Genomic DNA, 18,899 nt, shown 5'->3' with positions numbered 1-18,899 from the left:
AATGATTCATGTGTGTTTATTTGCTCTCATGTGAGCTGAAATCAATTGCTATTTATTAGCGTGGCATCATTAGTGGCTCAGTCCCGCTTTTAATTGGATTTGGGACGTCTGCACTCCACCGATCTCAGCCGACGCTACCTGAGACACACCTGTAAGTCTTCATCCTAAAAGCCTTTCCTCCTCTAACACTAAAAGTGAAACATGAAACGAGAAGCTGCTTTTAAGTACCTCTGTCTGAAATCAAGGACCCTCCATTTCACGAACTGCTGCCTCCGTTTTTATCACAGTTACCTGCAAATGGAAAGCTTGACAGGAGAAACAACAGTAACTAAAGGTGGCAGGGCTTAGCAAACAGTCAGTTGTTAGGTTATTGTATAAAAAAAATGTACAAGAGAACAGCCTTCAAAGCCTTTGAACTCTGGGGCAGGCGAGGAAAAAAAAAGAAAACCTACAAGGAGCTTTGGCATGGATATGTACGTCTTAATATCACACAGTGTCGACAGAATCACCTAAAACAAATCAAAATCAGCAGCTGACAGGGTCTCTGACACGTGCGCCCTCTCTTCAGCCTCCCTGGAAATGACAGAAATGTTTTGCTTTCACTTCGTTTAGTTACACACTGTTAGGCCAGAGAGCTCTTGACAAGCCGGATTGATTCTCCGACGACTCAATATCAGATTTTACTAATTTGGTTTGGTTTGGGTGCAAAGCTCTGCCATGTGCTGACATTTGATTACACCGTCTCATAAAAGTGATTCTTCATGGAAATTACTGGTGTCAGACCTCATTAAGAAATCAGTAATGAAAGTATCATGACCCGAAATGCAGCACTTCCACAAATAAGGACCATCAATACCTCTGGTAATGGACTAATTTTCATACATAAGCTTGTGAAATAAATTATATATTTCACCATATCACACTGAAAAAATACAGTTTATTATTTATATCTGTAAAGTTGGTGTTGTATAGCAGCCTGTTTTGAATCCTCCGAAGTATTTTGGAGTTGAACCTTTGACGTAAAAGCCAACCTCTGTGTCAGTCTAAGGCACTCTGCCCATCGGTCGGTTTCATGCGAGCTCCTTCTGTCAGCGTCCGGCTGGACACCACCGTCGCAGATTGCCGTGTTGGTTAAGCACGAAAACGAGATAAAATGGATTGACAAGACAACCCCACCGAACTCCAAACAGACTGTGCAGTCAATCACAGCAGGAATTGCTGCCGAAACCCCCCAAAACTGCAATCACAGGGCTGAACGGGGGGGAGAGTAGGAGAGGGGGAAGTTGTTGCGCTGAAAGTTCTGGTCCATGTCTCGCTGCTTTGCTCGTTTATTCGCGGACTAGAACTTCCTGCGGCTTAACTAGAAGATTCTGTTCACTTAAAGATGATCTTATTTACAAAATGTTCCCACATATTCATATTCATTATAATATATCTTTGTCTATAATCATCTGATAGATCATTCAAGACAGATTCAGGCCCACACTGTCTCTGTTAAGGCAATGTTCTGTTGATGAGCAGATTTCATCTCCGCTGTCGCTCTTTGATCCATTCACTCTCATCAAAAACAGGCATCTGTTTAACATTCCATTTCATAAAATAGACTCCACTGTGTAGATATATAAAAAAAATCCAACGCCAACCGACAGTTGCGTCCTGTCAAATTGTTCATATTTGCATGTTTGTCCCCCACTTCTGCTCGGGGAGAATAGAGGTCCTTATAATTCATTCAAACCTCCCAAAAGACTCCTCGCCGCGCTACACAAAGATTTGCTCTTCCTTTTTTGTTTTGTTTTTTTTCTTTTTTTTAAAGTGGATGATATTTCCAGTTCTTAAGGTGGTGGGTGTAAAATATTTCTCAAAATAATTTAAAACACAGTATTATAAATAAAACTTTAAAAACACGTGGTCCAGATCACCCTGCGCCCCCTTCTTGGTTTTGACTCTATGGTAGTAACGGGGTTGGGGGGTGGAGGTGGGGTGGGAGTTAAAGGGGCTCAGGAAGGTGTGAGGATGTCGTCCAGATGGGTGGTTTAGTTCAGATGAGGGTGGCCACTGTGTTCTGCTGGAGCTGCTGTGTTATCTGCTCAGCCTGGACGTGCCTGTGCGCAGTGTGCTGGGCAGCTTGTCTGATCCAGGGATCTTCCAAGGCCCAGGGGAGACCGTCACCTTCCTCCCCGCTGCGATGCCGCTGCTGGTGCTCTTGCTGGGCAGGCTGGGCCGGCTCTCTCCCTGGCCCCTGTCTGGTTCCCTGGGCCTCGGCTTGCCCTGCTCTGGCTCCACCTGCTTCCCGCCGCTCCAGCGCTCTGCGTCTTCCCTGCTGTTCCCGTTAGTGTGTGGGAGCTTCGAGCCGCTGGGAGAGTGGGTGGGTTCTCTAGTGTCCCCAGTGTTCCTCTCCTTGGACCTTCCTCTGGTGCTCCTGGAAGGTTTGGGCTCTCCGCTCTGCCCCTCCTTGCCCCCTTCCCCGTCGGCGGCGGGCTGCATCCGGTGCCCCTTGTGGGTGGACCTGCCACCCTCCTTCTTGGCTCTGCCGCTCCCGCCGGTTGTCGCCACTCTCCTCCCCTGGCCGGTGGGATCTGGGTTCAGCAGCTCGGCTTTCTGGGGGCTCTTGGGACGCTCCGTCCTGCTGTCTCGTGCCACCGGGTCTCGAGGGACGTCCTGAGGTGGCAGATGAGGAGGGTCGGGGGCCGGGGCCAGATGAGATGAAGGCGATGACATGGAAAGGCTGTCGATGGGAGGGGCTACTTCCGACAGGCTTGGGGAGGCTGAAGGGCGAGCATCCCATGGGGCGGCATTGTCTGGAACACATACGAACACGGTCAGCACTGGTGAAGACGGCACCAACGCACAGCTCAAAGACTCGCACACCACCGCACAAGCAAACACTATAAAATCAACACAATAATCATCACAGCAATCAGTCCTATTCTACAAGCCAGAAGCATTAAAGTAAATATCCGAGCAGCACTATAACCTACTTCCGAACGTGTCACAGGGCAGCTCTACTTTTAGACAACATCAATCTGCCTCCCATAGCTCTCTTTAATGCCTCGGCCAATCTAAAACCTTGACGGAAAATCGAAAACGGGTTTAATGAAATGGATGATGTGCCCAATAGGGTGGTGCTTTAGCGAGAATGAAAACCTCAGGGGCCGAGCAGCTCTCTCTCTCTCTCTCTCTCTCTCTCTCTCTCTCTCTCTTAAGCCTGAGAAAGTCTGCATCCAGTGTAGCCGCCGCAGTGAATCTGAGGCTCGTTCCTCCACAAAACTCTCCACTCTCACGGACTGTTAGCTTCCGTTTCTGCACCGATGAGCCCCGGTCCCTCGGCCATCAGTCATTTTCAGCGGTCCAGGCAGGGGGCAGAGGCTAGGCCGGCTACACAAGCGCCATGAGGCCCAATTATAAGGAGACTCTCATGCAGCGCTGGAGCACATTAGATGCAGAGCTAAGAGGGAGAAGGAGGCATTTTCTAAGTACACTGGAACTTCACAGCGCTTTACCTACAGTACGCCTGCTGCAATGAAGTGACATTAGCCCCCGTAAAGAAGCTCTATGTGTGTGTGCAGCTGTTCGGGTGTGTGAAAAAAACTATGATTATCACATGCTGTGCTAATGCCTAGTGTCAGCTCCGCTAAAGCTCTGCTCACCTTACATTTCTGCTGAGTCATCGAAACTTAAATATGGGATCTTGTTCTATAGACGAGCAGCACGTTATTTTTGGCTGCTTGGGTGCAGCAGGCATGAGCTGGAAATACAGCACAGACACATGGTCATTTTTAAAGTTGATATGGCTCACTTGTTGCCAGTTTTTAGGGTTTTTCCTGCCTCAGAATAAGCCCTTTGGGGGGCGACTACGCACAGCAGTGAGCATGCTCAGTGAAGGCAACGAGTCTGTGCTATCTTATTAGACAGAATTTCATGCGTTTTTCTGTTATTTCTGATCATTTGATAAACAAAAATGTATATTATGCTTAAGGGAAGGAAAGCTCAATAACAAAACTAGTGAAACTTTTTTTTTTTTTTAGTCTCAGTTTTGATCATTTTGGCGCCGCTTAAAACGTCTTTCATCCAAGCAGGAAAACCCTGTGGTACATTTTTAGCACCGTCTTACTGTCTGCTACTCCTGAGGGAAATATCTGGCTCTGTAGCTGCTAAACACACACTATGTTCACCAGCCAGTTACTAACTTTGTCCGTGCAGTTAAGTGCTGAGCAGGTAGTACACTGTGAGGTTTTTTTGGACTTTTTCACAGGGAGTGTTATTCGGCCAAGGAAAACAGTAACTGTAATGTTTTTGGTCGGCTTTCAAAAGCACTGTAAGCCTTTTTTTATTTTATTTTTTTAAAGGAAACCAAACAAATATAAGTGTAAAGTCAGAAATGTGTTTATCAGGTCGATGGGGTTTAATGAAATGTGAAATTTACATTATAGGAAGTGTATCCGGTGCTTTTTAAGTTTGATCCAGAGGGACTAAAACAGGTTATTTTGGTTTCCTCCGCATCGATTTTGATCATCCTTTAGTTAATCCCTCTTGCAGGCCCAAATTTAAAGAGTATTTGAAGAGTATTATTTTAATTGCTACTGGAGATATTTTGAACTGGCTTTAATCCTCTCAAGTCCAAAAGCCACCAGTGGGTTTGAAAGGCAAAAAAATAAAAAACTAGTCAATATGCCACTATAATCAGAGGAGACACTATAAAACAGAGCGAATCGTTGGATTTTTACATTTCAAACTATGATAAGAGCAAAATCTGATTGGGGTTTAAAGGGTTAAACCATAAAAAGTATTCAGATTTAAAAAAAAATACCACTATAATGAGAGAATTTAAGGATTTTACATTTAAATTTACACTAACAAGACCAGGTTCTTATGTAAATGAATGGAGAGAGAGTCATAACTGTAAGTTCATAGACTCATCTGTCACGTCTAATTAAATTAGGTGATTTTGCACCCCAAAAAGTTTTAAACATCCTTTCTTCCCCCACAAGTTATACTTCTAATGCAAATGATCAGCGCAGTTAATAGTTTCTTGGTTTAGTTGTTTTACAACCACTATCCTCAAAACTTTCCTTAATTCCTTTTCAGGATTCTTCAAGTGCTGAGTCTTACCTTTATAACATCTGATCCACATGTTGGACTCAGCCTTTCCTCTCTGAGCATAATTAGTTTCCTCAGTTTGCTTTGGAGCTGCTTTAATCTAACTTGTACTCCCAATTTGTTTTTTTTAAAAGGATTCTTCAGAGTAACTGATAAATTTTCCCCCTGGAGCTGCAGCCCTTATGTTAGATAGAGGGACTCAATAACTCAAACAACACCTCACACAGGAATATTCATGCACCACAACTATATTACATCAACACAACTCACTTTATAATCTTGATTTTTCCATGCTTCATTTTGCACTGAGCTCTTCCTCCAAAGCACACAACAACCTGAGATAAAAATAGCTCGCTCCTTTGAACATTAGTATGCTAATGTCTCAAATAGCCAAATTAATCACCGTACACGATTTGCATAACCTTCTAGTATGCAAATAAAGTGCCTGTAAACTACGAGTGATGAAATGCTGAATCAAACCCACACAGACGAGACCATGTGGGTTAAAAATGCTGCTTCTGCCTGGAGACTGCAGGGAAATTCAGAGGAGAACACAGAAAAAGATTTCTGGTGTCTGGCTGACCACACTAAGCCTCCTTGTGTGCATATTTCAAGGCTGGAGAACCACCTCAAGGCAAGTATTACCAAAGCTCTCCACACAGACAGAGATTAAATCCCTGGCTGGAAGGGGCCTGGCAGAAAAGGGCCGCCATGGGGGAACAACATTACCCTCTATTTCCTGTGTTTAAGGGCTAGAGGGTGACCGCCGAGGCCCTATGCTGATCAATTTGTGTCACTGGGGGGGTTTTAATGGCCAAAATGACTGTCTCTCAAGCAGGAGGATGCAGAAAAGAGAGTGATGCAGAAGCCTCGGGAGCGAGAGACGCCTCAGAGTTTTATTACCCGCGGTGTCACACAAATAAATGTCCCCTTCCAGGCTCAATTCGCGCTGCGCACAGATTTTACTGGTTAAAAAAATCAGCCGCGATATTTCACTTTCACGTCCCCTCGGCTGACTCAGGGTGAATGCTCATGTTGCTATATTTTCGGGCCTGTAGGTAGCTGCTGGGGGTTGATTTATCTTTCCGTCGGGAAGAGAGTTATGTTGACTAATTTTACAACCTCCCGCAGCTTGGAGTGATTTTTGGGGTGATTATTCCACAAGCAAAAAAAAATAAAAAATGTTCCAACAGTTTGGCTTGTTCAAGGTTATAAAACAAGTTGTTTGTGCATCTTGAATCACGTGGTTACACACACACACAAAAAACACAACACACAAAAACCACAGCAACAGAAAGCCAGGGTTACGTGAAGATAAAAAACATTCGTATGGTCACAAACCGTGTCTTTAGAGTGGCCCATTAGGAAGAAATAGGGGGAGCCATGCTTGTCACTTTTCATGCACATGGAGAGACTGGAAGATACCATTCCTATAGAAGGGGAAGTAACAACCTAGACCAATCAATTAGTGATAGATCACTGAAATGGACAGAAGATAAACTAGTGTTAGTCAAGATAGAAGAAACAAACAATTAGTTTTTTTTAACAGCATAGTGAAATACAGGATAAAGAAGTTTGAAGAATACAAGAGTATGAAGAGTTTAAAGATATAACATGAATATAAACGCATGCCAGATTAATGTTATCAAGAGTGATTCTAGGCAACAGTGACGAGAATACAGTTTAAGTGTTAAAGAGAGAAATGAATTGTAAAGACAAAGAAAGCCGCCGTATCATTTAAAATGCAGATACTTACCGTACTCTGGGACCTGCCCCGTACCCCTCTTTAGGAGGAGACGAACACGCCTGCCTCCAGATTTGATTAGCTCGATGGCTCTGGCGTGTGTCATGTCCCGAGTGCTCTCTCCATTGATCTCAATGATTTGGTCCCCGACCTGGATGTCAGGAAGCGTGTGACAGACAAAGAAAAGAAGTTGTAAACATCAATGAGGAGGCAAAATGAGGCGCTTATAAGATTTGGAAAACTGCTTCAACATGAGCACAAAGTCAGTCCAGGACCTTTCAGACTCCCAGCCAGGGATTATTACCATAAACTGTGACCTCAATAATGCTTTTTTAAAAATGTAATTTTATCACATTTTTGTCTTTTTTTAATAATCGACATTGTAGAAACAGTCAAGAAATGTTGGGAAACAGGAAATGGAATGCAACAAAAACAGCCGAAAGCAGCCAACATTGGATGCCCCTTCACTAATGTTCTTAGCAAATATTTTCACATAATCTTTTCACACAGTGGATGAAGACTCCTGAACCTGGCCCAACCAAGACAGGCTGACAAAGCTGAAGTCAGGATCTTTGCCAAAACCAAGCTGAACAAGACTCAGGAGAAAAACACACTGCCAGCCAAAGAAACCACCGAACAGGAAAAGTCATCATGAAGACGAGCCCTGCCAGGCACTGTACATTCCACAAGCTTTTGTATTTCTTACTTATAGCGTGACATAACAATGGCGGTACAACCCCCACATGGCTCTGTACAGTAAAGACGTGTGGCTTTATGTCAGCGTGGGTCCCTAATCATCTGATATCAATACTAGGATGCTGAAACCCAGCATCAAACAGGCACCCAGGGTGAATTATTTAACACCGAAAGAATCATCAAGCTTATCACTTGGTATCAGTTGTGCGATCGTAAACAGTTTTCCTATTTATTATTAATACAAAAAAGTTATCTTGCACTCATTTTATCTCACCAGCTCAGTTTCTAATTTGTCTCAGATCTATTTTCTGAATCCAGAGGAGAGGTCTGGTTTAGGAGTCTCCAGTTCGACTTGTTGTGTGTTTATAAGTTTCAAATGGTCAGAGCATCATCTGAACTGTTGAAATTCAGTTTCAGAGCATCCAGAGCGCTCAGGGCAGAGGGGATTTAGTGGTTTGGGGGGCTGCAGGCAAACTCTTGCTTTATTTTCACCCTTTCACCAAGTGAATGCTGGTGTTTGCAGTGTGTTCACAACGATGAATACTGCAGAGTAAAAATACAGAAAAAGTCCTGCGCTCAATTTTTTTTAACTTATACATGAAGAGAGGGAATAAAAACAAAAAAAAAGAAAAACCCCAATAAGTGATAGAGGTAGTGTTACGGTGCTGGATGGATTAGCAGAGTAGTAGATCAGTCACACTGTTAAAAGTTTAGCACCACCATCCCTACAATCAAATCAGTCATAATAAATGAAAGTAAAAGTAAGGAAGACACTGAATGCAGAAAAGTGAGGGAATTTGTATCGACATACAAGCAAAAATACTTGATCAGCATATTGCAAGTTCTCACTTTCCTGCATTTGGTGGCTTCATTTGCCAGATAGAATCCAAAGTCTGTTGTAAGACCTAAACAGAAGAGTGACGACTTTAAAATGACATGTTCATTAATAGCACAAGGGTGGCATGTTGGAATGTCCCAGCAAAATAAAAATAAATCAAAGTCGGGATGTATGATATCATTGTGCTGTGCGGAGAACAGATAACCTGCCCCAGATTTTCAAGATGCAACTGTTTTAAGTCCAGAAGAGACTCCTTTGCAAACCGTTGCACACAACATCATCTCAAAGTAAATAAAAAAGTTTCTTTTTTTTTCAGCCACAAACTTCAGACAGCTTTTATTCAGAGACCGATAAATACTTGGTGAGCTGAGAGCAGCCACGTACAGCGAGCAGCGAATCAGTACTGAAGCTGTGTTTATAGATTCGAAAGCGTCAATAAAGCTCTTTGACCAGTAACTGTGAAGCATGGGGGAAACTAAACCGAGAGGGCTAATGTTCCCCGTGTACATCTGGAACAAAACAACAAAAAAACAGACCAAAAAAAGAAACAGTTAATGATATATGAAATGCAATTTCATGAGGCTTCTGCCTTGTGATTTATAAGGATCAATACCAATCTATAATTCATTGACTGTCCTGTGAGCTTCTGCAAGCATTAATTAGCATTACCGGTCATAAACTGGTGTCAGTTGTGATTAATTCTGGCAGTAATTTTGACATGTCATTTGGATGGAATTACGACCGGCTGCTTGTCAGGAGGCTGCTGAGGTTCGTATTATTACACTCTGATGAATACCAATGTCCTGCAGGTATAAAACAACACAACTGCAGCAGCTCAGTGAACAGCTACACTGGTGTTCGTGGATGGTACATCAATCAGGAAATTCACATTTTCTAGCTCCTTTTTACCCAGTTCAGGCAAAAATAGGCGCTCTGAAACTATTCCAAAACGCAACCTTTGTGCAATGGTTTTGGTAAAAAAAATAGAAGTTATATAAAGGCTTTTGTTCATTTTAAATGGAAAACAAAATGGAAAATTTAGCAGCTGCCTTCATGACACAAGCAAAGGATGACTGCAGCTCTTGTAAAATGGCTTAAAGAGCTGAGAGTAACACCTAAAGCAGTATTACATCATCACCTATGTGCGTCAATCTTATCTGATGCAATCTGAAAGAAATATTGCCCTATACTGAGGTTATTCGGACCACAATTTTATGAGGTGATGCACTTTCTTTGAGCCAGTGTTACATAAATACAAAGTGGACTGCTCCCTGACAAACATACGAGGTTGAGTCAAACATAAGACACGTATCCGCCCTTCAAGAGTCGCCTCCGAGGTTGACTAATGGCGAGGATTCATGGGGAACAGGACAAAACGTGCCGGCCAATTACGCTAACAAATGGAGAAGTCCTCCAGTAATGGTCGAGGTAATTTGAAAGTCAGGAGCGGACTCGAGTCAACAGAAGGGGAGTCATTAGGTGTCATTACAGTGGTCTGAAGAGAGGTGGAGGAGGTGGAAGGCAAGACGGTTCGCTCATTAATCCTCACCCCCTAACAGCGGAGGAGAGCCATCTCCATTGTCACCGTTAATAAAGAGGCAGCTGAAGCCGAATGGACAGCACGTGACTGCTGAGCTCGGAGAGCGTGAGCTGGACATAAACTCGTCTCTCCTGCACCCGATACCGACTGAAAACTGGTTTTAACAGCTTAAAGCTAAAACTGTTAATTAAATGTGCCAAATGATTATCTGTAATAACCAATCACTTCATACAATTTGCTTAAAAGCCTCTGCACTGGCACTTGAACCCGAAAAGACACTTGTTAGAATTTGTTCGCGCTCCTTGTTGCTGATTAGTTTGTAGCTTCTACAGTCAAAATAGGTTTTCTTCCTTTTTAGAGATGCTTCAAAGTGCCTGTTTGAAGAGGAATGACTTGACTGAAACTCAAAATGTCAGAGTGACTGCAGGGAGTCACAGTGCAAGTGGGCTTTTTTTGGTTTCTGCACCTTAGTATGTGTTAAAGCAGCACTCAAATCCAAAGTGACAGCCGTGTCACAAATGCTTTTTAAGCAATGTCTCACATTTACTTAAGCTAAATGCAGATTGATTCTTCACTGCTCCCAGCAGTATGGATCGAGGATTGTTGGAGGAGGGATCAAAGTGCTCTCTGTGCCTTCCTCAAGAAAACAGTGTCGAGCTGATTTCGATATGCTACCAATAGTGTTACTGTCTGGCCATTCAACTGCGACAAATTAGACTCAAGGGAGGAATGTAATTAAGCGCATTTACTCAAGTACAATTCCAAGGCACTTGAGCTTTACTTAACTAACTTTATGTTTATTTAATTTATACATGTAATTCACACACAGGGAAGTACTGCAGCTTTTACCCCACTGTATTTATCTAGAAGTTTACAGACACTACTTAGCCATCAAATTAAGAGTTTACGTCAAAACATGATACTCTGAACTTCTCGGGGGGATACGTCTGAATTTTAATGCAGCCATATTCCCAGTAGAGCTGTTGTCATTTACATGTATTTTTGTTTCTGTTGTTAGACAACAGTATGAAATATTGACTGAAACACATCCCAGTAAGGTTACATATGAACCAGCAGTCACGTCACAGCTTCTCTATAGCAAAAATATTGATTTTATAACATTGTCTGAAAAACTGCATTGTATATATGAGTTAATATTAACAACTGTGCTGTAAATTCTGCGCTATTTCCAGGTATTTGATAATCACAAACTTGAGTTGAATACCAAAATTATCAAGTTATCATTATACCAACATGTTTTATGGTTCTGAAATGTGGACTATGTACTAATACCAAGTAAAACAACTAGAGAAGTTTCATCAATGGTATCTATGCACAATTTTAAATATAAAGTGGTTTGATTGTGTCACCAATGCTGAGGTTCTTCACCGAAGCGATGCTACAACAGAACAGATCACAATGGTGTGGACACACGGTTAGAATGAATGCACTTCGTCTTCCTAAACAGCCTCTCTTTAGCCAGCTATCCTCAGGAACCAGAATCCTCCAAAGAAGAGAGTTAAGGACGCCCTCACAGAGACGTTCAAAGACTGTGAGATTGGTAATTGGGCTACAGCTCCACTAGACACACTAGTGTGGAGGAGAACAGTTCGTGATGGCGTGAGATAGTTTGAAAGGAGGAAGGCTGAGGAAGAGAGACAAGCCAGACTAAAGGCTGCTGAGGCCCTCAGTCTGGGACAGCTTCCTGGATAGACGCCTAAACAAAACTTATATGGACCGCCATGCTTGTGTTCAGCGGCAGTGATGATGGAGTAATGATTTCCAGGTAAAATGATCACTCAGAGAGAAAGCTAAAAGCAACAGAAAGTCCTGGTGTCACACATTCATTCATGTCTATTTCAGCTACGATGTGGTCAACTGTTTAGCTCTGTGCTGTCATGGATAGACACAGAGAGAGTCTTCTTCCTGATGGGGGCGTGGACAGCAGCAGCTCGGTTGTATTTAAACCTACACAGACTGAACCAGCCTGTTCAGAACAGAACTAAAACCCGGAGGAGTTATACAGTTGTGGTGAAATGACCCATCTTTGAGGGATTCTGAGCTGTAAAACTGATCGACACATTCAGGGACATGTCTGTACTTTGCTGAAAAGGAACCCAATAGGGGACCTTTGAAGTTAGATTTTGAGCGCAGAATTTTTACTGCTTTCTTTTTAGACAGTATACTTTTGCACCAGTGCTCAGACGCCAAAGCAGCTTGTACACTGAATGTAAAAAGAGCTCAGGAGGGAATCCCTCCTCCTCCTCTTTCACCTGCGTCTGGGCCCACTGGACTCCATCGACTACACCACCAAGCAGGGAAAGTAATACCTCCCCCAGGGGCATTTTGCACACATTATCTTTGACAGGTTCATTACAGATAAGCAATGTAGAGCATACTGAGGCTATCAGGCCCAGACTTAAAGATTGGAGAACATGCAGGAAAGAGAAAAAGAAAGTAGAGGACTGAAGGGATTGACAAATTTGAAAAGCTGCTGTGGAATTTATCGTACGAGCAGCAAATCACTCAAAATTTACACAGCAGCAATGAGTTGGAGGAGTGGAGTCACGGGCTGTGTTTTAATTTTCCATCGTATTTATATTACATCTTTACAAATTCAGAAAGTATGTGTGCTACTTTCCTCCTTTTTAGCAGCTATAGCCAGAGGGAGGTGCAGCTGTGCAAACACTTAAGTACAATTTAAGTTGGCCCACTTTAAGGTTTTTTTTTCTATCTTTATCTTGCCGAATATCATCTGTTACTAAATACAGGGGAGAGATGAGTTTTGGGAAGTTGGGAGCAGAGAAACTTCTGAAAAACTCTCAACGTCAAAAGGACGAACCATCTCCTAAGTTATTTTGACAGATTATTTCTTAGCCGGCTCAGAAAAGTTGCTGTTGCAGCTTTGATAACATCATACAATTACAGTGAGCGTTTGCCATGTAATCCAGAAAGATAGAAAGCAGCTTAACCTTTAAAGAGGGTGTAGCAGATTTTTTAAAGGAAACGACATCATCAAACCTACCCTCATCCTGCCGTTGCGGATTGCAGGTCCGTCCTCTGCCAGCCGCAGGACAAACAGGTCCATTTTGTACTCCCGCCCTCCGCGGATGCTAAAACCAAAGCCTTTCACGCTTTTCTCCAGCTCCACTGTGAAGAAGTCGAAGTCCTGTGAAAGCTGAGACAAGCAGAGATCAGACATGATTAGATTCACAGATATCGGAGGACAAAAGAGGCTGTTACAGCAGAAAATAGTCACAGGACTCAGCAAAGAAAAATCAGTGAATGAAAATTGTGCAAATGCAAGTAAATATAATACAACCAAGAACTGTATGAAAGACTTTCGAACTAAGAACGGGAACTGCTGAGGCAAAAAAAAAAAAGTATGCTAATGAGTCCAACATTTTAGTTTTCATGCACGACTCCCTGTTGGTTAAGACATAACTTTGTAGTCTCGTTGGTGAAAGAGACAAAAGCTTCAAGCAGAAATATTACATTACATTTAAATAAAAACTGAAAAACAGCTGTCATAAATGTGTATGAAAGATTCTCATCCTAAATCTAATCTGATGAGAAAGAAATATATTGAATTTTAAGTCAAGCCATCGGTACCTATTAAGCCCATTTAAAACAACAGCTGCTGAGTCAAAGTACTTTTCAGCAGAGAAATAAGACTGATGTTGTGAATTTACCAAACAACTTTTAAACTTAATAGTTTTATTGTAATATTACTTAAATGTAGATTTTAGGGTGAAGACTGGACAATTCCAAACTTCACAACTGCAAACAAAAATATGTGGAAACCAGCTTAGAATATAAGATCACAAGCTAATCATAGATATATTCTATTGGTATAAATGTCGGCCAGTAAAGACAACGCAATTTCAAAAGCACAATGAACAAATGTCGCAATTATTACGTTTTTTCCAGCAGGGAGCACAATCGTATATTTAGCCTTAAAACGTCCTGCTGGGTACATACCCTAGATACAGTTGCTGATAGCCAAATATTGTTAAAAAAAATTTTTTTGGGCACCTGAGGTTGAGCTGTACACTGACATATAATCCTCCTTTAAAGTTGCTTGAGTGACTTTGTTACAAACAGCTGCCTGTCTACAAAACCAGCATATATGGAGAAATATTAGCTAATCTAAACCAGTGAACACTTGACAAATCTAAGTCAGTTATTGTCTTCTTTTTGCTCCGTTTTGGTTTCCACCAACTCCTAAGTAAAACATGTAGCTCTTAAGTTGCTAACTGCACCACTAAACACTCACCAGCTAGCTTCTAACTGTGAGTCTCTGCTGTTTTTTAGCTGACAGAAAACATGCACAGATGCTTGCTGTGTTTGGATGAGACTGATGAAAGCACCGTGACTGAACCAAACAGTGAAACCGAATGCTGCAAAAACCAAAACAATGAGCTAAAATGCTAAAAAGCTCCACAAAGCTGAGGGGATGGGCAGAGATGGGCAATAATTCTTTGTAGATTTGTCACTACGAATTAATCATTAATCATTAATCAGCGCCATCTAAACTATTGTTAAGATAAAATATTGATGAGTGAAGCTTTAAAGGATCATGATCTCCATAGTCTTAAGTATCAGTGTTGGTGTTGGCCTCAAACACTCAGTCGGCTTTTACATAAGAGTCTGTGAAAGCACGCAGCAATTCTCTGCAGGGGGAAACATCCTTACTTGAACTGGTGGCATTCGGTAGTCTGGGATGGCAAACTGTCTGGCATCAGTAGCTAACTGTCTGTAGTCGAGCAGCGGCGGGTGTCTGTAGTCCAACGTGGGCGGCTGCCGGTAGTCTGCCACAGGAGGGTGCCGGTAATCCACCGGTGGCTGTCGGTAGTCCGTGAACGGCGGCTGTCGGATGTCTGGTTTAACATCTTGCCTGGCCTTCACCTCAGACCTGTAACTAACAGAACAATCGGAGTGAAGACAGAACTTCCAGGAGCATTTCTATTACTGTCATCATTATTATGTAGAAATGGAAAATTACTTGTGTTATTTTTCTGAGCACTTAGTGTGCTGTGAAAATAATGCTTTCTGACAAACCGCTGGGTCACCCCGGTGCTGACAGAAATGGCTTGTTTTAGTTTCGCACTGACAACCATTAAACACGACTTAAGCGTGGAAATTAAACTGTTTTTCCTCGCGCATCGCATAAAATGTTTATAATAAAAACAAGCTCTCTCTGAGGCTGACGCTGAGCACAAAGACATGTGGATACTGTGTAAAGCAGAGGGAACGCCAGTGACACTTTAGATTTCGGACCCCTGCAGTTCTCGGTAAAATATTCAACAGATCTCTGTAAAGAAGCAATTTATGTAAATAATTGAGCAGTCCATAAGAGTTAAGTGATGTTACACAATAAACTGGGGAAAGAGAGAGAGAGTGTGAGGGATGAAGAGGAAGAGGAGACAAAACAGTGACAGAGAAAAGTACAATGGTGGAGAAAGAAAAAGGAAGAGGAGGAATAACAAGAGCTGCAGAGAAATAAAAAGTACCGAAAAAGGGGAGAGAATGTGGGGATGGATATATCTGACTCACTCATACCTGTGTTCCCAGTGGATCAGTGTTTTGCCCCAGAGACAGATAGAGGGGCTAGTCTATAAAAATGCTTCACTGCATCAGAAAATGAAGACAGCTGCAAACCGGTGTTTAACAAAGCGCGAGGACGAAGCAGGATTCATTAGAGCTGTTTGCCGGCGCCTTGCCAACCGAGTCTTACCTGCCCTCGTGGGTGTAGGTCTGAGGCGGAGGGGCGGGGAGCTGGGTCACGGGGCTCTGGTGGGGCATGGGGTTGGGCTGGCCGACGGATGTGTTTGGTTCTGTCGCTGCCTGGTTGGACTGGGAGGCTGCCGTGTTGGGTTGGGTCTTGGGGCTGTGCTGCTGAGCCATGGGGCTCTGCTTCTCTGAGCTGGGCGCCGAGGGAGGATTGCTGATCTCTGGGATACAGAAAGAACAGAAAATGATACAAACAAAACCACAGCAAGCACTTAAAGCCTTTATTTATCCAGGCAAGTCTGTTATTTTGATGCCTGAATTTGCATTAATTGATTTTTTGGCCACTTGAGGGCAGCACAGCAAACTTATTGTCTCATTATAAAGCTGATCTGCTGCAGCAACAATTTAAATCAAAGCAAATCCAATATTCACTCTGAAAGGAGGTTTCTGTTCAGGTTTTCGACAACTGCTTAAGGAACTCTGAGGTTGTTTAGTTGGTAAATACTTCATTATTTCCAGCAGCAAGTTGCTGACTTTGTTGTTTGTTGCTGGGCAGGTAACTCGCAGAGGGTTTATTAAAAGTTTTTGCTGAAAACAGAAGAACTACAAGAGTAAAGCTGTGAGCTGCAAAACCAAAAGAGTGAGCTGAAAGAGGCTAAAACGTCTCAAACACCTGGATTGCAGCCTGTTCACACACAGATAGCCATTTCCTTCATTTTTAATATAAAAGTATTTATTAGTGCAGATTTATTCCTATGTTTAATAGAACAACACCATTGTTCTATTGTTTCTAGAACTTCGTGACTATCTGACATTCTCAGCCGCTTCACGCTGCGTTCGGGCAGCTTTGCTGGGTTCGATCTTCCCTCTCTTAGCTAAATGCAACTTTATAATTGTCTTCCTGGAGTGAGTGTTTGAAAGTATGTGCTGTTATTCTCATTTCTAATCAGTATCTCATCTCTTCTCATTTTTTACTGCCTTTGTTCAAACACTACTGCCACAAACTTCTGACCAGAGAAGCAGCGTGAAACTTTCAGCAGGACAGCATTTCATGTGCACAATACAAATTAAACAGGGACCCGCTTGTAAAAAAAAAAAACCCTGCTCTATAGCACCACTAATATTCCGAAACTCCACAGGGTATCTTTGCTGTATCGCCAAATAATGAGATTACAAATGTCTATTAAAGGCAAAGAATACGACTGGAAGAAGGAGGCATTTTGTCCCTCTGTTAATGTATAATACAGGCTCTTCCTTGTTCTTAGTAATAAAGTCAGTCTTGATTGCTGTAGTAATTTTAAGCCTATTAAGACTATCTGTTCTGGATGACCAAGTAAAAGTCTCTTGGGGATTACAATCTCGTTTTCAAAAGCGATGCGGCCATGATTGCAGCATATGAGAAGAATCAATGGGAAACTGAAACACATTATTTATAGCATCCCCTGTGCATCCCCGGGTACTATAATAAGAGATAAGCAGCTCTGTTCGAGCATTCGCTTCTGAACGTGTTGCAGAAACGCAGTGAGAATTGGTGAGGAGAATGTGCAGACCTGCTTTTGTGAATACGACAAAATCGCAGTCAATCTCAAAAACAATCACATTTTAATAAACTTGCCATGAAACTTTCATTTAACAGATTCCATTACCGTCATAAATCCTTGTCTGCCCAAACTAATGCGGTTTTAAGTCCCTGTCTGTCATGTTGTGCGTGCGTCCACGTGTGTTTCCTCACCTTCCTGTGGTATGATCCTCAGGGTGACACTAAGGCCTGCATCTTTGATCAGCTTGACGATGTCGGCGTGCGGCATGTTGACGATGGACTGGCTGTTCACCGCCAGGATCCTGTCTCCCACCTTCAGCTTCCCGCAGCGGTCGGCCGGGCTGCCCTCAATGATGCGGCCAATTTTATGGGGCACAGCTGTTGGAGGATTCAGACGCAACACGCTGCAGGTAAAGATGCGCTCGGCAGCAGATTGGAGGATTACGCCTGCCTGTGCTCACACACCACTCACTGACTGACTGACTGAATGTGTCTCTGTCTCTCTCATTTTGCTATTCACCCTAGGCTTACGTAAGGCATCCAGGTTTTTTTTTTTCTTTCTTTTTTTTTTTTTTTTCATGTGTGTGGGCGATGCACTGATGCTCACAGCAGCCGAACAGAGATGTGTGAGACTGACGTACTGTGGGAGGGCATGTATAATTGAGTAGCTACAATAAGAGGGGCTTCACTTTTTAGTAAATCATGACCTAAACTTCCTCTCAAGTTTGGCACTAATCTCGACTCTATATAGCGACTACCTGACAGCTTACATGCACCTGTGAGGTTTTACACTAGATTGAGCACTTGGTGTAGTTATTATGCAGAGCAGAGGGTGAGTGATGATGCACGGGCTAAGCATCGACTTGACTCCATAAACGCCACTCAATCAGCGGACTCACTGTTGGTTGCGGCCGCCTCAGGCCGGTTGAGCGAGCTGATGATGACGAAGCCGAAGCCCTCGCTCTCCTTTCGGTTGATTATGACGTCACTGGGCTGCGTGTTGGGGGTCAGCGTCCCGTCGGAAGTGGCGGTGGCGTTGCCCATGCCGGCGTTGGGAGGCTGGGTCGTGCTGGTGCTGTTGCCATACGTGAAGTCACTGCGTGGGGAGCTGTGCTGCGTGGAGACAGAACCCGGGCTGCGGCCGTTCTCCGGACAGGACTCCCCTGTAGAGGGAGATGGAGAGCTGAGCAGTGCTTCTACTGATAGAAAGTAGTGGAAGAGATATTCACATTCTTATCATATAACTATCAGGGGTGAAGAGGGATCAGAGAGGGCACTGTAATTATTATTTTTGCATAGAACATTATAAATAAAACGACCTGACAATAAAATGCAACCCAGGAAGTCTACTTTAGCCCTCCTATTACCTTCAATTTACTGACATCTTTTATCCTTGGGGTCAATTTGGCCCCAGCAATTTAAACCTCCAGAAAAGTATCATAATTAAAATCGTTACCCAAGTTTATTTGTAATAACTCTTTAAATAAAACAGAAAAACGTATGTCAATCATTTATTTAGAGACGTTAAACATTAAATGGAGTCAAATTGACCCCAAAGATAATAAGAAGGTTAAGTAACAAATCTGAGAATTTGGACACTTAAATAACTACAAAATGGTTTACAGCAATGTAGAATAATTCCAGACAGCATTTTACAACTTTAGAAAATGTAATAACTCTTATTATATTTTTATTTTCTCAGCCATGAGCA

At 42.7% G+C, this 18,899-nt stretch overlaps 1 protein-coding gene across 1 annotated transcript in view; it reads right to left on the bottom strand.

Moving 5' to 3' along the window:
• The window catches only part of magi2a (membrane associated guanylate kinase, WW and PDZ domain containing 2a), a gene marked incomplete at its 5' end in the record, with an annotated part of 198,934 nt that continues 180,035 nt past the window's right edge, over positions 1-18,899 (bottom strand). The window contains 7 exons of the mRNA XM_008294103.1: positions 1-2,798; positions 6,854-6,992; positions 12,941-13,093; positions 14,611-14,836; positions 15,653-15,869; positions 17,381-17,566; positions 18,088-18,351. Coding sequence (XP_008292325.1) covers positions 2,080-2,798; positions 6,854-6,992; positions 12,941-13,093; positions 14,611-14,836; positions 15,653-15,869; positions 17,381-17,566; positions 18,088-18,351 — 1,904 coding nt within the window. The remainder of the gene's footprint in view (positions 2,799-6,853; positions 6,993-12,940; positions 13,094-14,610; positions 14,837-15,652; positions 15,870-17,380; positions 17,567-18,087; positions 18,352-18,899) is intronic.

This window comes from Stegastes partitus, unplaced genomic scaffold, assembly GCF_000690725.1.
Source record: "Stegastes partitus isolate 25-593 unplaced genomic scaffold, Stegastes_partitus-1.0.2 Scaffold941, whole genome shotgun sequence".
NCBI classification, from domain to species: domain Eukaryota; kingdom Metazoa; phylum Chordata; class Actinopteri; family Pomacentridae; genus Stegastes; species Stegastes partitus.
The sequence above is the reverse complement of the archived record's forward strand: the minus strand, read 5'-3'. Positions and strand labels throughout refer to the sequence as shown.